At 39.8% G+C, this 15545-nt stretch overlaps 2 protein-coding genes across 10 annotated transcripts; one reads left to right on the forward strand and one right to left on the reverse strand.

Moving 5' to 3' along the window:
- The first annotated feature begins 2022 nt into the window (after window positions 1-2022).
- LOC103716391 (E3 ubiquitin-protein ligase MPSR1-like) lies at window positions 2023-3020 on the forward strand. Its single transcript, XM_008804365.4, has one exon. It carries the CDS (start codon window positions 2192-2194, stop codon window positions 2858-2860), a length of 669 nt encoding a protein of 222 aa, XP_008802587.2. The 5' UTR covers window positions 2023-2191; the 3' UTR covers window positions 2861-3020.
- A 2206-nt stretch (window positions 3021-5226) lies between these two features.
- Window positions 5227-7097, reverse strand: LOC103716390 (myb-related protein 2-like). 9 transcript variants are annotated; one of them, XM_008804360.4, is made up of 7 exons: window positions 6951-7097; window positions 6737-6863; window positions 6576-6652; window positions 6420-6477; window positions 6264-6345; window positions 6117-6171; window positions 5227-6045 (listed from the first exon to the last, which is right to left on the reverse strand). In XM_008804360.4, the coding sequence occupies exons 2-7, from the start codon at window positions 6858-6860 to the stop codon at window positions 5533-5535; spliced, it is 909 nt and encodes a 302-aa protein (XP_008802582.2). In that variant the 5' UTR covers window positions 6861-6863; window positions 6951-7097; the 3' UTR covers window positions 5227-5532. The 9 variants fall into 9 exon arrangements, with proteins under 9 accessions (XP_008802582.2, XP_008802581.2, XP_017700515.2 ...); XM_008804359.3 differs by having other exon boundaries at window positions 6264-6348; XM_017845026.3 differs by lacking the exon at window positions 6951-7097 and having other exon boundaries at window positions 5227-5781; window positions 5859-6045; window positions 6264-6348; window positions 6737-6944.
- Window positions 7098-15545: the final 8448 nt, after the last annotated feature.

The raw sequence follows: 15545 nt of genomic DNA on the forward strand, positions 1-15545 counted from the left end.
TTCTAGTGATACAACAACTGCAGAGAGAAGACAGCCACTATTCCTTGTTGAAGATGATATCACTGCATACGTGAGTTGGTATCGTGGCAACCTCAGTAGCTGGCCAGCCTGATAAGCCAAAACTCACAGACAAACTCGTCCGCCCACAGTTCTAAATTCCGAATAAACATGGAAGGAAGGAGACGAAGAGGACGAAGTGGGAGCAGTTTACAAGTATTGAGTCACCAAATGTATGATTGAGATGGTTATGTGGATTGTGGACTTCAGCTACAACGTCAATATAGCGTGGGTTGCAGTTTTCAGCCTCCCATTTCCATAAATTTTTTTTTTTTAAAAAAAAAAAACTGGGGACGAGAATGCAATTTGGACTGCATGGACTTAACCTAACTTAACACGTAAGTTGGATTAGTTGATTTGGTTTATATATTTTTTTGTTCATGCGGATTGAAATTGGGTTTCTAAATATTTTATTTGTTTTAAAATTGGGTTGGATTTGGAGTGAAGGATCAGAGCCTCAAACAACTTGAGTTGGTACTAACCCACCTTCCTGTTGAGGAATTTGTCCCGCATCTACTTTAGATCGAGACGATTCTTAGAAGCAAGCTAAGGTAGCTCCCCCTAACCTCATCCAATCTAATAGCATTCAAGTTTATTAGAAATTACATCTTGGGTACTTGCTTTGCTTTTATTATCTATTGATATGAAATTTGAGAAGAATGGCATGCTTGCCTTATCAAACATACAAAAAAGTGGGGAAAAATGTCTTGGATAAAATTTGAGATTTGGGTTAGAATTAGATATTAGCATGTAGGGTCTTGGTCAGGTTGGCCACATCCATACCTAAACTTGAAAGACTTTTGTTATATCCAAGCCTGAGGTCAAATGTAATAAAAACTCTAATATTGAGTTATAATGCACCCACATGCTATCTTCAATTTTTTGGATTTCTAATAGACTTATTTATCTGGGATAAATTGACTTTTGATTTTTTTTTTTTGGATACAAAATGATCTCCACAGGACTCAAATCCATAACATTGCATTTATCAAACCAAGCCTCAACTATTTCACCATGCAACAATCCCAACTATCACAAAATTGTGAAGCGCAAAAGATAGCAATGATACAAAAATACAAAAATATTATATATAGGACTGCATTTATTCAGCAAAAATATGTATTTATGTATTTATATATTTACTTTTGCTAGAATGTATATACAAATATGTGCATATTAAGACGGGTTTTCAAGTTTCCGGGTATGGAAGTACTTATACTCAAAGCTAGTTTAACAAAATTTCAGATCTAATTTTACAATCAAAATCCTATATTTTGGGTCGATTATGAATCAGATTAAGATTCTATATAACACCCCTAATTAGATTTTCTCTTGAGCAAGCAGTATTAGATATTTTTAAAATAGGAGTTTGATATGCATTAATTCCAAAGGTGGGAAGGCGGAAAAAAAAAAAAAAAACCAAAAACCCACAAGGGTGCGGTATCATCACCGACAGTGCTCCTTACCTAAAGGAAAGCGACACAGGCAAACTATTGGCCACGTCCACCTCACGCCAATCCCAGCCAGGCAACAGATAAATATCTCCTCCGCCCGCAGAAAACGTCGCATGCCGGGATAACTGTTGCTGTCTCTTTTTTTATTTATTCATGCACTACAACTAAACTAAGACATATATATGCCAAGACCAGATTTAATACAATTAAACTAAAATATATTCCAGAGCTTCGAAGATAACACTAGAAGATTCGTCGGATCTAACGCCACTCTTAGGTCGGTATGCATAGATTACATAAAATAATATATAAAATAGCAATAATATCATACGGATAATATTTTTTTGATTTTTATATATTTTATTTGCTAATTTATAAAGATATATTTTTACTAAATTGATTTAATAAAGTTGATTTTATCAAAAAAATATAATAAAATAAGAATAGTTATATTACCATATGTAGCATAAACTTAGGCTTGGGATGGGCGGTTAAAAAACTTCTACAATTGTACCAAAAAAAAAAGAAAAAAAAGCTTCCACAACAATCCAATGAGTTCCATCGTCGCCTCCTTTAAAACCGCGAAGCCTCCCTCGTCCCTGACCATTCCAATTTCTATACCACTCTAATCTTAATTCCGAAATATCTACCCCTCTCTTATCTCTCTTTGTCGAAGTGAGATGGCGGCGGAGTCGGAGAGCGAGGTGGGGAACGCGGAGCAGCGGGTGAGGGAGGCGGAGGCGGAGGCGGCGGGGGGCGGGGGGAGGCCGAGATTCCACCCGATCGTCGTCGGCGTGATGCGCCCGCCGCCGCCCCGGGACCGGGGGCCGGCGCCGCCGGAGGGGGCGGCGGACCGGATCGTGCTGGTGAACCCGCTGACGCAGGGGATGGTGGTGCTCCAGGGGAACCCGGAGCTGGTGGCGGAGCTCCTCTCTGGGAGGGAGGACGGCGGCTCGCCGCCGGCGTCGAGGGCGTCGATCGAGGCGATGAAGACGGTGGAGGTCGGGCAGGAGGAGGAGGAGTGCCCGGTGTGCCTGGACGAGCTCGCGGGAGCTGAGGCGGTGGTGGTGAAGGAGATGCCGTGCCGGCATAGGTTTCATGGGCTGTGCATCGAGAAGTGGCTGGGGATGCACGGGTCGTGCCCCGTGTGCCGGTTCCGGATGCCGGCGGAGGAGGAGGGAGGCTCGAAGAAAGGCGGCGGCGGCGGCGGCGGCGGAGAAGAGGGGGAGGCGAACGGAGACAGGAGGAGGAGGAGGGAGGTATGGGTTACGATCAGTTTCAGGCGTGGGGAGAGCAGAGATCGGCATCAGGTCGAAGCGGGCGATGCTGTTGATATGGAGGCAGATTGATGGAGTCTGAGTTTTGCCCTTTTCTTTTCTTTTCTTTTCTTTTTCTTTATTTTAGATTTTTTTGTAAAGGGGTTTTTCTCCTTTTGTTCGTGGAGACAGATGATGATAATGATGATATATGAAGCAAGCGAGGATGGTTAGCATATACTTTTATCTTTCATATTTATGGTCGAGAGAAGTAGATAAATCAAAACAGATATAATTATCATTTAAAGTAATTGGTGATCATAATAACCACTAGTGAATCATGGGACGATAATGAAATGCAATTGAATCCAATCCTAGACCAGTTCATTCAATCCTAGAAAAAGGGATTGCGGTTTAACCTAACATTCCTTCAGCGAACGTTTATCGATTCATATATATTTGCATATTTGATGATTGGCATGCTAATATCAATGGATATGAACTCCAAGAGTTTTAATCCTTGATAATTTACGGTCGAACTTGGTATCTCATTTGATGATCACAGCCATGCGTTGTTCGCCGATTGCATGGAGCCTGTGCATTATATGGTTTTAAATTCCAATTGCTATAAACATCTTTGGCCACTTATTAAGCATGGTGTCATTCTACATTTCTTTGATGGTGGTCACATGCCTTCATGAAATCCACTCTAATTGTGCTTCTTCCAAAGGTTTGCCAACCCCACCAAGCCTTCTATGCTCCGCGTTGCATGAACTTATTGCCAAAATTCTAGCAAACAGATTAGACCAGTTTTACCTAATCTTATTTGAGTGGAGAAAGCGGGTTCTGTCTCCAATGGGTCTATGGCTTTCAATTGGCAGTAGGCAAGGGCTCAATTATTTCTCTTCTTAATCATCCTCGGCTTTCCGCAATTCTTTTAGACTAGACGCCATACACCTTCAACTCCTTGGAACATTGCAAGATGATTTCAAGGTTGCAGACCTTTTGACTCCCTCAAGAGCCTGAATCTTGTCTTTGTTGCATCAATTTTTCTGCTGATATGATGCATATGATCATTTCTATCTCCACCTCCCATTCTAATCGGTCTTATAGGCTTTGTTGCGGCTCCTCTCACCATTCTTCTTTCATGGTTATGGACATTTATCATTCGTTATCACCTGCAGCATCAGTTGGTTTGGATTCTACTTGGTGTTGGGATGCCAAATTAAATCCTAAAACTGCAGTTGTTCTTAAAAGTTGCTATGGAACAGATTACTTGTAGCCACTTGGTTTTTCAAGCAGTGAATGTGTGTTTGGATTACTGTAGGTGTATTGCCCAACATAAGGAAATTAGCCATGCTATTCTATTCTGCACCCATCGGTGGAGAAATAGGTAGAGTTGGCTAAACACTTGGCATTTCTTTATAATGGTACACATGGTTTTTTTTTTGTACAATTTCTATTGCCCAACATGCTATTTCAGATGTTACTAAATTATCCTCATTGGCTCTTACTCCTATAACAAGATCTATTTCTCAAGAATTAATTGATTGCTCCCTTGGGACCCATGGCTGACCTCAGCCATCATAGCTAGGTTATTGTCTCTTGGCGTCCCCTGCAGCAAGGTTTCTTGACAATTGATTTTGATGGAGGAACCAAAAAGGACAGGGCGGGCATTGGTCATATTATTTGTAATTACAGAGGAATTAGTGTACTTGCTGCAGGTTTTAGTTTATTTAAGCGCTCTGTTCCCCTAGGTTGGGATGGCATTTCAGTTGCTGTTAAACTTCCAAATGCTAAAGACATTTGGATAGAAGGAGATTCAACAAAGATGGTCTATTGAAAGAGAAAGCCTGAAGCTACTTCTAAAAGTTATTGTACTTGTTAATTCAATATTTGAAGTCGTTATTCTTTGAATTCTATATGTTTGTGGTATGTCTACCAAGAAGGTGATCAAGTTGCGGACTGGTTAGCGAGATGTACTTTCGAAGTTGCATCAGATTCATCCTGAGCTTAATAAAATTATTTACTCTGATGTATTAGGTTGCCAAACAGTAAGGAGGAGTGAGCTCTCCCTTTTCCTACCCAATGTATAGCCAACATAAAATATTTTAAGCATAGAATATGTTGATATGATTTGCCCCGATGCCAATTGGAGTAGGTGAGAGGAACTCTCTCAGCATGGTAGAGGTCCTACTTCCAGTTTTGTTGGCAGGTACGGTCAGAATACTCTGCCAAAAGAAAACAAGAAAGAAAAAGAAAGAAACATTTGCCTATTTTTGTTTCCTCTGCAAAATAATGGTAGGAGCCACTATTCTGAATCTAAGAAGCTCTCCCCAGTGCCACTGGTGGGTAAAGTGGTGCCCACTGGCTGAGCAAAGGCCAGTTGGCAGCCAGAACAAGCTTGTGAGTAGGGTCCAGGTTCCCCTGGAACCACCTTAGCATGTTGACCTCAGGCGTACCAAACGCAAAATTTATTCAAATGCCATGTGTCATCTCCCTGCTCCCCACCTTCAACCACTGTATATAAATAAAGATACAGTATATACCAACTATAATGGAGGACCAAGCTTTACAAGGATCTGCTTTGGTTTGGGGCAGCATACACAAACACATCGACAATAGCAAACAAATAGCAGAGCAGCAACTGATGGCAGCTCGACTCTCAGGCGCTGCGGTCCTCGAAGGGAAAATTCTCACCCAAAGTGCCTCAAATGCCTCCCAAGGGAAATGGCATTGCTCGCTCCCAGCTTTTTACTGCCTAACTATCTGTTTAGATCGAGCCCTCGCGGGACCCCAAAACTACTGGTTTCCTGCTTCCCACTTGTGGGCTGTTCGACGCTGGCTTCCCCATAGATGATGCTACTGCAGCTTCCCTTCTCCTTACCGAGCATGTCGTTCGCTCGAGTCTCCACCGCTTTCGTGCCATTAGGATTGATCTCGTCGGACCCTTCGCTCCAGTTGTCGAGAGAGGAGCTGTGCTCCAGTCTACGTTGCTTTCGAACCTTTGCGTCCTGTCTCTCTAAAGATGAAGTTAAGCAGCTGTCCGTGGAGCAGTCAGCATGTTCAGCTCGTTTGGGAATCAAGCTACCTTGCGAGAAGGAAGAACTCAAGCACTCCGTCTCCACCGCAGAGACCAGCTCCGAGAGTTCGGCCTTGGCGGCCTCCACTCCCAATGAATTCGAAGTATAACCAGCGAGTGTTTCCTGGGCCTTTCTCAGAACCGACCGCAGGTACTTTCCTTGCGCTTCGATACGGAGCTGCAAGTGTCTCTGCACCTGGAAGGAACCGTTCGACATGCCTCCATTAGAAAAAACTTCGGTTTAATGAGAGTATCATCTGAGCTCACCTCAATTTGTTCCTGCAACTTCCTCTGCACCTCGATTTGCATCTGCACCATGGTCCTGAAAGGAGAGAATTTTTGTTGCATAAGCAGCCGCCAGTACTGCGAGCATATATCGAGAAAAGAAACCAGTTGTGATGTCATTCATCATACTCGTCGAACTGAGCTGGAGTTTTCTCCTGATCGATATGGGCAGCTTCGTTCTCCATGGTCGTGGTACTAGTTGCCTTGCAATCTGCTGCAGAAGACCATTTGTAGTGCAGCAAGAAAATCTGTGAGATCAAACACTACAAAAACATAACATCTCACCTTTCTTTTTATTGTCACCTGGTGTGTTTGTATCTCGATTCTTTGCTAGCCTATATTTCTGCAAATATAGGACTGGATTTAGTATCCAAACTTCGGAAAGTTTCTCCTTTTAACAAGATTTTAAAGGTCTTAACACTTGTTAGGGAGAGAGGATGCCTGAAGATGACTCTTCAGATGGTAAAGAGTAAGCCCGGGAACTCCCATTGCTCGCATCAATGATTTTGGTGTTGCTTCTGTAATTGGATGAGAGAAAGCAGAACTTCAGCACGAGAACAAATTAACGATTCTAATGCAACAAGAAAGAGACTGCTAATTACTGTCCGCTCCGCCAAGCTGAGAGACTGCATCAACGAAGCGCCGGTGAAGCTGCTGTGTCCATTTAAGCCGTGGCTTCGCATCAACAGAGAGGACCAATCCTCGATCGTCGCCATGGTTGGGCATTTCCTGCGAACCCATCAAGAACTGAAGGCATGAGAACCTGAACAAGGTATTTAACACCCTTGGAGTCAGGTATGGGACCTGGGTCGTTACCTATCTATTGCAGGAGATGCTTTCCTGCTGTCTCTGTGCTTCACTCAGCCTTATGAATACATGAGTGGGCCTTGTGGAAGAATATATGCATGAGCTGTGGTTCATCTTTTCTCCACTCCATGTCATCTTTCTTTCATTTTTTTTTTCTCTTTGTTTTTTCCACCTCTTTGACTTGAAAGGGAGAGAATCTTTAGTGCAGTAAACAGAAAAAAGTGAAATGGCTCAACTATGGGTCTCAAAAGAATAGAAAAAAGAAAAGAGCAGGTAATGTTGTTTTGCTGTTTTCCTACATCTCTCTTCTCTTTTCTGGATTCTCTCCCACACTAGAAAGCCCCCACCATATTGAATAATGAGGCTACAACTTTCACCCACAGCATGTAGCTTTAACCGGCAAATATAATTGACAGATCTTTATCATGTGTTTCAATCCTAAATACCTCAGAAAAATTTAACTGATTGTCCAGAAGGAAATTTCTCATTTCAGAAGGCAACAATATATTTTTTTGATAGAAGTGGAAGTTGTATTTGGCTCTTCTGCTGATAGGAAAACCAAAGAATCTAATCTAGATCTCAGAACCGATGGTATTTAGTGCATGCAGAAAAAGCTCAATATAAATAAAATACTCCAAAGGGCAATAATGATAACAAGATTACAAAAGAAGCAAGATGACATCCTCATTGGAATCAATCTTTTTAAGCCAGGCCTGTTTGGAAAGCAGTTCAAATGCAGCACACTCACTGTATCCAGATGGTGACTTCACATGCTTTATATTATAATTCCTGGAAGCAATTAGTGGTAGTACCCAGATTTACAATCCAAGAAAAGCAGGACCTCTTATTGGCACAAATTCTCATATCTGTCTGGCAGTAAGAATGGATACCTGGAATACTTCAGTGTGGGAGCCAAATCCATGCTGTACGCTTCAGACTCTGGAATACAGAAACAAAACCCTTACAGATATTGCACCGATGCCATTTTCCCATTCTGAATCTGGGCATCATGCTACTCTGCAGCCTTGGAATTACGACTCCATACTAATTTTTTCAAGAAAAAAGATGCTCCACTAATTATTCAGTGGGCATTTTGGACGCTTCATTTGGGTCTTTATTTCCATCTCTTTGTAATATGAATGCCAGCTCTTGCAAAGGGCAATTTTGCACCAAAATGTTTCTGGCTGTACTTCTGTTAGCATGAGCAAGTATATTTCAGGGGGAATTGTAGTTTTTATTGTTGTAGGCTATTGTTTAACCTAGAAGGCATGGATGGGATGAGTCCGTTAACAAATTCGAAAAGCCAAGCAGATTACTTGCATTTCTTGAGATGCGGAATGTTAAAAGTGCTTTCCCGAATCAGAATTTGATGATTGATCTTTGAGGTGCTGCCATATCATTACCAAACATTCTCATTGTCTGTTAATCATTCAAAGCTACAAAGTTTAGACGCTAATAAAGTATTGAAGCAAGTAGAGGTTGTTTTAGTAATATAACCTTGTGTCGGTGGAACAGCACAAAGTGAAACCAATAATAAAAGAATCTGATAAAGCATCCACCATTGAACAGCACCAGTTCTAGCCCTTCATGTCATCTCCTCCAAAAAAAATGCCCCTTCATTTTGCAAATTCAGTACGTAGTTTCAGAGTGAAAGCAAAATGCACACATCCATTACAGTGCGAACTTGCTTTTATCTTTTACTGCTGCATCCGGAATGCCCCTAGCCTTCCTTTGGTAAGTCAAACTGCGGTTTACAAGGTCATATTATGCATGGAGCATATTTCCATCAAGAAAAAAAAAAAAGAAAATTGTGCATGGAGCATAAATTCATGTCTCTCAGACAGAATGTTTTTTATTTTTTGTAAGCATTCTGCATACCTTCATTATCTGCTCATTTTATCAGTTAATAAAATAACCCATATCTAAAATGTAGTAATGGTGAGCAGTATTCCCACAACCATCATCCATATTCATATCTATCTCCATGTCAGAGCATTGCAGGAAAAACATATGAGTCAAGTATATACCACTGCTTTGTTCTCTTTTTCCAACACTGTCGTTGTAGTTTACCTCCAGCACAGCAAAGAAAGGTGTCTACATGTACATACAAAGCATTCAAATTTCCAAGACTAGGAGAGGTGAGAGCAATTGAGGTACCTTTTCTTTTTAAGCAGCTGCTGTACTTGGGAATGCTTTCTTGCTTTTATATATTCTGAAACAAGAAAAGCAGATTCTGGATGATGCTGATAGACCCAAGGTCAGTAGGCAGTAGGTGAGGCTGTCATAAGTCATTTGGCAAAGGTGCCCATCAATAATTATTAAAGAGCTCATCAAAGTCGATCATCCAAATGCAAAAGCATGCAAAGGAGGTGAGAATGTGGCCCAAGGAATCAAGAAAGGAACAAACAAGATGCCCCACTTAAAGAATTTCCACATATATCATTGCAATTGCATGGATGCTGTGCCGAAAACTTCCAATATTATGTGAGCATGATTTCGCATTTGTGCAATGGTATTGAATGTAGAAGTGGTATTCTCATGATGGGCTGTATCACTTTTTCACCAAGTTATCAGCGTCTGCTTGACTCCTCATATTTCAAGGAAAAATGATTCAGGACAAGATAAACTTGGTCTAGAAGATTCAATCCCTTGGCTGAGCCTAACAAGATATTAGAAGACTTAGGTATCCATAACCCATCCTTTAACATGACCTGGCTGGCTGGCTATGTCCTGTCAGATGTACATGGAAACAGTCTAAGAACTCTGATTAGAACACTGCAGTGAGATTCTGATGGCAACGGTCTGTGCTGTGAGGGAGAAGAAGCTATGTTTACAGCTGGCTTGATAAGCTCAGCTACCTAAAATATGACCACACTAGGAGAATATACTTCATACTAGTTGGAGAATCCAACACAGGAAGAATATCACAGTTGTAAAGTTTGAGAGTTTGGGCTGAAGCACCGCACATTAAGCTATTAAGTCTGACCCAATCAGCACCTCCTACAGATGCTTTTATTATTACCTCTACTTTTACCATTCACGAAATCTATCAAGCCTTTATTTAGGTGTCATTCCGCTAGTTACATGTCAATTGCGACATTGTAGGAGTTCAACAACATATAGGAAGAGCTGCAAAAAGACAGGATATGATCATGTGTGCTCCTAACACAAGGACTGACCAAGAAATACAGGTATAACATCGTATTTATGGAAAAATGATCATTTACGACTATAATTCATCTACTATAATTGATTTTCCAATGGACTACAGATAGAGAGACTTCCCACTTGTATACTTTTGGCAGAGTAGAAAAAAATTAAATCACCTTAAAGAGAAAACATAATGATGCATCAATATCACAATATAATTAAGAGATCATGCTCTTTTAGAAGATTAGAACAGTCTAGCCATAGCGACAATGGAAACCTTCAAACAATGTTTTCCGTCCTATTTAGATACCCAATATTCCATCTCATCCCAAAGGCTTCAAAAGAACCTTCAATCAGCCATAAGAATCAATAATTTTTCTCTTCCTTAAGGTTTCACAAGATAGTGACAGAGCAGCACAGCATATGCTATTGCAAAGGAAAACATATGGAGCCCTTATCCAGAAAGAAACTCATAAGAATTTTGAGAATGGACGAAAGTCCAAACAAGCTCGACAGCTCTGTAGCATAGCTAAAATTCAGAAAGGGACATCTGTTGCTTTTGCATCTTACCTTGCTATGGAAGCATCCACTTAATGATAAACTTAATCATTAGAAAGAGCGAAGCCTAAATCAAAGGCTGCTAATCTAGATCTTTCAAATATTGATCCTTTTGTTTCCCGACTTTGCTAAACACCAAGTCTCCACTACCAATAGCAATCATCCTCCCACTAGCAATAAGATACTTCACACTAGGAGCCATAAGCTAAACAACCTCGTCATTCTCAAAATTTAGGATGTGGAATACAGCTGATTTCCTCCCTTTGAATTCAGATTGGCTGATTGAAAATTTGCTTTAATTTTAAAGACCTTCCTTTAAATGAGAGCAGTTATACTCACTATGTATCCTCAACTTCTCATCTACTAACAAACAAATTAGCAAGAGAACAAAAATTGCCACAACCGACATGAACTGCTAAACAAAAAAATTTTCCAACCATGTATAAGTAAATAATCTTGAATCCATGAAGGCACCTCAGGAGACTGTGCTTAAGAAGTTGCTTGATTGATTTCCATACTAAGAAATGGATTCCATTTTCGAACCTTTTTGTGTCAATCTGTCATACTTCCTCGACCCTCTACGCTGTCTACTCTGTACGATCAAAATATCCCATACTCATGTGCATCAGAAAACTGCAAAACATAATTAGTGCAGATTAAATAAATTTTATACCACCCAACAAATTAGATTAATGTCTCTTTAACTTTTATTCCTTCCATGTAAAACGTACCACTCACTTCCCCAACTTTTTGATGCAGAACTCCATTTTGCAGGTGTTCTTTTGTTCGCTTCCAATATCCCTCAGCCATAGTCCATCCCCACTTTTTTGAACCCCATCCCCCCACCCCCGCCCACACACACACAAGGCATCAACCATCAATTCCATTATGTCATTTTCTCACAAGCAACTTTCTCACTTCTCATCAAAACCTTTCCTTGCCTTAGATGATGAAATTGTGGTTCACTTACAATCGTTCCCCTGGATCCCCATGAGTCCAATTACCAAACAAACATCCACCCATGACTTTGTTAGGAGGGAGTCAGAAAGCGTAGGCATTTGATGGTGGAGCAAAATTCTTGTACTCAAAAGAATAGTCCTCACTAGAAAAACTGATCAATTTGGCAATGACGTCAAATATAGAGCCTTTTGAAGGGAAAATTGTTTGTGCTAGAATTAATTCAACTATTTGGATAATAAGTTAGATTCTTCTGGATTCTTCCACAAAGGTTCCTTGAATGATAGTTGTGTTCCCAGCTGATGGAAATGATAGATGTGATCTTCATTGCCTTGTATGTTCCCAACTTAACTAAGCTTGCGGATGACTAATAAAATTGAACATCAGTTGGATTTCTATGCTTATTTTTTTCATGGAATGCTCTCATTCCAGATTGCTCAAACAGAGAATCCTGTTTTCCCTTGTCAGTATGGTTCTGCCTTGGTTGCATATGATGAAAGTTCCATCCAACTATATCTTTTATGAGATATCCTTTTGGAAGTCAAATATGATTGGAGCATATTATGGTCTGGCTACTATTCAACTGTCATGCAGTCCCTGGAAGAAAAGAAACGGCCGGGTGCAATCTTCTCATCATCATATTGCTTGTTGTTTTATCTACTTTTTCTCACTGGCTGTTACTTATTCCCCTCCTGCCTTCGCATTGTACGTTCCATCCCTGTCTCCTTTGACTCTTATGTACATACTTCTCTCACATATTCAATAAATTGGGTGGCTCAGCCTCCCCTTCCCTCGAATAAAAAAAACATTCAGCCTCTATTCTAGGGGAAGCTGCTTTGATAAGCACTATTGATCCCGAAATAAGGACCATTAAAGAAAAATCAAGGGCAATAAGGAATCTTTTTGATTGTATCTACTAACAACCAATCAGGACTAGTTATCTATTACACCCTCTGACTTGTCCTTTTTCATCTACATGTTTTACGAACATCATCTCTATGAAATTGGTTTGTCACAATTTTACAGGTTTAATTCTGATAATAGATAAAGTCATCTTTTCTAATTGCTGGGAGCCATTTCACCAAGAGAATTAGGGGGTTCTTGGATCTTTTGGTTACAAATTAATTAGTTTAAACTGGGATAGCTCGACAGGACATAAGACTTAACCCTAATAGACATAACATGAAAATGCCACCTTAGAGCAGATGACATGCAAATGGCCAGCTGTAAAACAGCAGTCCAGGATCAATGAATCTACCAACTAGTACTCCATTTTCAACTTTTCTTTTTCTCTCCTGATCTCTGGATCCATTAATTTTACCACCTGCATCAAAGCCAGCAAATTGGTCAAATCTCATACATATTTGTGAAGTGCCTTCAATCTTCAAAGAATTGAAGCCCAATTAGGACTTATATTCTAATATGAAATGAAACTGTATGAGGAGGCAATATGCTGCTGAATATATCTGTGAAAAGTTGCTCCTTTTTTGGTCGTTGTCATGTGAAAGTAATTACTTAGGTACTCATTGCAGTCAAATCACCATGTCCCTTAAATTAATCTCTGGATAAATTCAATGTAGTTAATAAAACTACATACACAATCAATGGAAATCTTGTTGATTATAGGAAAATCAGGAACAGCAGAGCTATTGGCATGAAAAACTTGAGATGCATGATATGAAATAAGTGATGTTTCATTCAGGCTAACCCTTAACATCATGACTAAACTGCAGAGATTTAAATACATCTGTTTTACAGAAGCGAGAAAATGGATCACAATAAGCTTGAAGCCAAATTCTCCATATTTCTCCTCATCAGTGTTACGTGGTAGGTTTCAGATGTTTTCTGCAAAGCTGCGTGAGATTTTAAGCATTCTCTTAAGCTTAATTGGCATTGTTTGACCGAAAATATGATATATCAAGGCGTGAGAATTTTCTGATACAGGCCCTGAACATGACTCCATCACTAACATGTTGGTGCCGAACTTCTAGCCAGGGCAACTTCAGGTAAGGTAGAAGCTTTTCACTAGACCTAAAAGGATTGCTTGACAAGAAGGTGAACTTAGCTCATAAGTTGCAGATCTTCAGCTTATGCAAGTCAGAGCAGCTCCCAGAGATTCCTCCGAACTTGGGCATAACCCAGATAATGAGGGAAGGAAACATGATTTAGCATGGACTGCATGTTAAAAGCTAAAAAACCAAATTGAAATAGAATCCAGGCTGTGCAATCTGTAGAATGAATATTGCAACCTAGAAACAATTCCCAGACACAATAACTAAAATCCTCCAATTAGCAACTCTGCAGTTGGTGCATGCATTTTTCATTTAACTGATTTAAAATATTTCACAATAAAAAAAATATATTAGGTAAAAGAAAGAGTGATTGCAGCGAAAATAAATAGAAGAGGAGGAGAGTTAAATCGAAGGGAAAGTTAAATAACAAAATTTTCAGCAATACAGTGTGAATCTATGCAGCATATTTTGTCGAACAACTGATATCCAAATCGAGTCATGATTTCTTAATCATAAAATAAATCATAACTTTTAAATTAGTTTGAATATGTGTGTTGATGCCCTGTATCATGCTTCAATGACTCATTTTGAAAGTTGAACCAGAAGACAAATCTCAATTCATGTGCCAATGATAAAGCTTGCAACCATGAAAGACTACAAAATGATTTTGAAATGGCTTGGATAAATTGATATAAAACATGAATCCGAATGAATCCCTCTTGCCTTGTCAACTAGAACCAGTAGAAATGAGATGATTCAAAATATCACAAAATAAATCTCGCGTCATGATTAGAGCAAAGTTAGCAGGATGTGATGAACAAGATTCAAGTACACTGAACAGAATGCGATGTAATAATACAAATTCGTTAACATAATATGAAAAAAAAGTTAGGAAGGCATGGATGATCCACGAACGTACGTGATATGTTATTTCGAAAAAGGTCCAACTTTTCGTATCTCAAATCCCCCACAATTATCTGTTCTTTTATTTCTTCACCTTTCGAAGCTTCATTTTGGCCTCCATGCCACTGGCCCACTGCTAACAGAGCAACCAAAGGGGCGATGAGGACGCAAGAATCCACCACTGTGGGGAGGGCAAGGTGATCGAAACCCTGGGAATGCTTCGAAAAATCGTGTCTTTTTGGCTTATTTCAGATCATGACACGTAGGCCTCGAAGTATGGACTGAGCTCCATCGCTGGTCGCTCCACCGGCAAACCTAAGAATAAGAAAAGACCTTGATGCCATCATCGCATATTTGCAGAAAAACCCTTTTCATACACATTTACGTAACAAACCAAGCAAACTCCCAACTCCCAAGTCACTTAATCTGTCAACCGCCCTGCTGAACTTCAAGGAATTTAATTTAAAATAGTTTTTCCCTTTCTTTACTTACGTAAATTAATTTTTTATTTTATTTTTACAAGCTAAACTTTTATATAAAATTTATGAAAATGTAGTGCTCATACACAATTTTTCTAAATATTTTTTTTTTAAAATCACAGCCCATATATTATTAAAAATACATATAACACCTTTCCTTATCCCTATTTACACATCGATCCAGAAAATGCTAATTTAAATTGCAACAACAACCTTGTGTTAGGTTTACATTAATAAATTGGGGAGGGGTTGTTTTTTCAGTATTTAATGAGACTATTATAAATGAGGAGATAAAATCACCATTAGTGGTCCATCTTTAAGTGATCGTCCATTTAACTTGGAAGATATTAAACTACTATGAGCCCAATGCTCTCAATCGCTCCTCTCTCTCTTTCCTTCCCCTTTCTCTCCATCCTCTCCACATCAGATTCTTTGGCTTTTCTCGCCTCTAGAGCCTTCTTTTTCTTCTTCCAAGAGGTTTGATTGAAGAACTTGCTCCCACAAGTCTTGCTTCTTTTGTTAAAACTTTTCTCATGAGCCTGTAA

This window comes from Phoenix dactylifera, chromosome 15, assembly GCF_009389715.1.
Source record: "Phoenix dactylifera cultivar Barhee BC4 chromosome 15, palm_55x_up_171113_PBpolish2nd_filt_p, whole genome shotgun sequence".
NCBI lineage: Eukaryota > Viridiplantae > Streptophyta > Magnoliopsida > Arecales > Arecaceae > Phoenix > Phoenix dactylifera.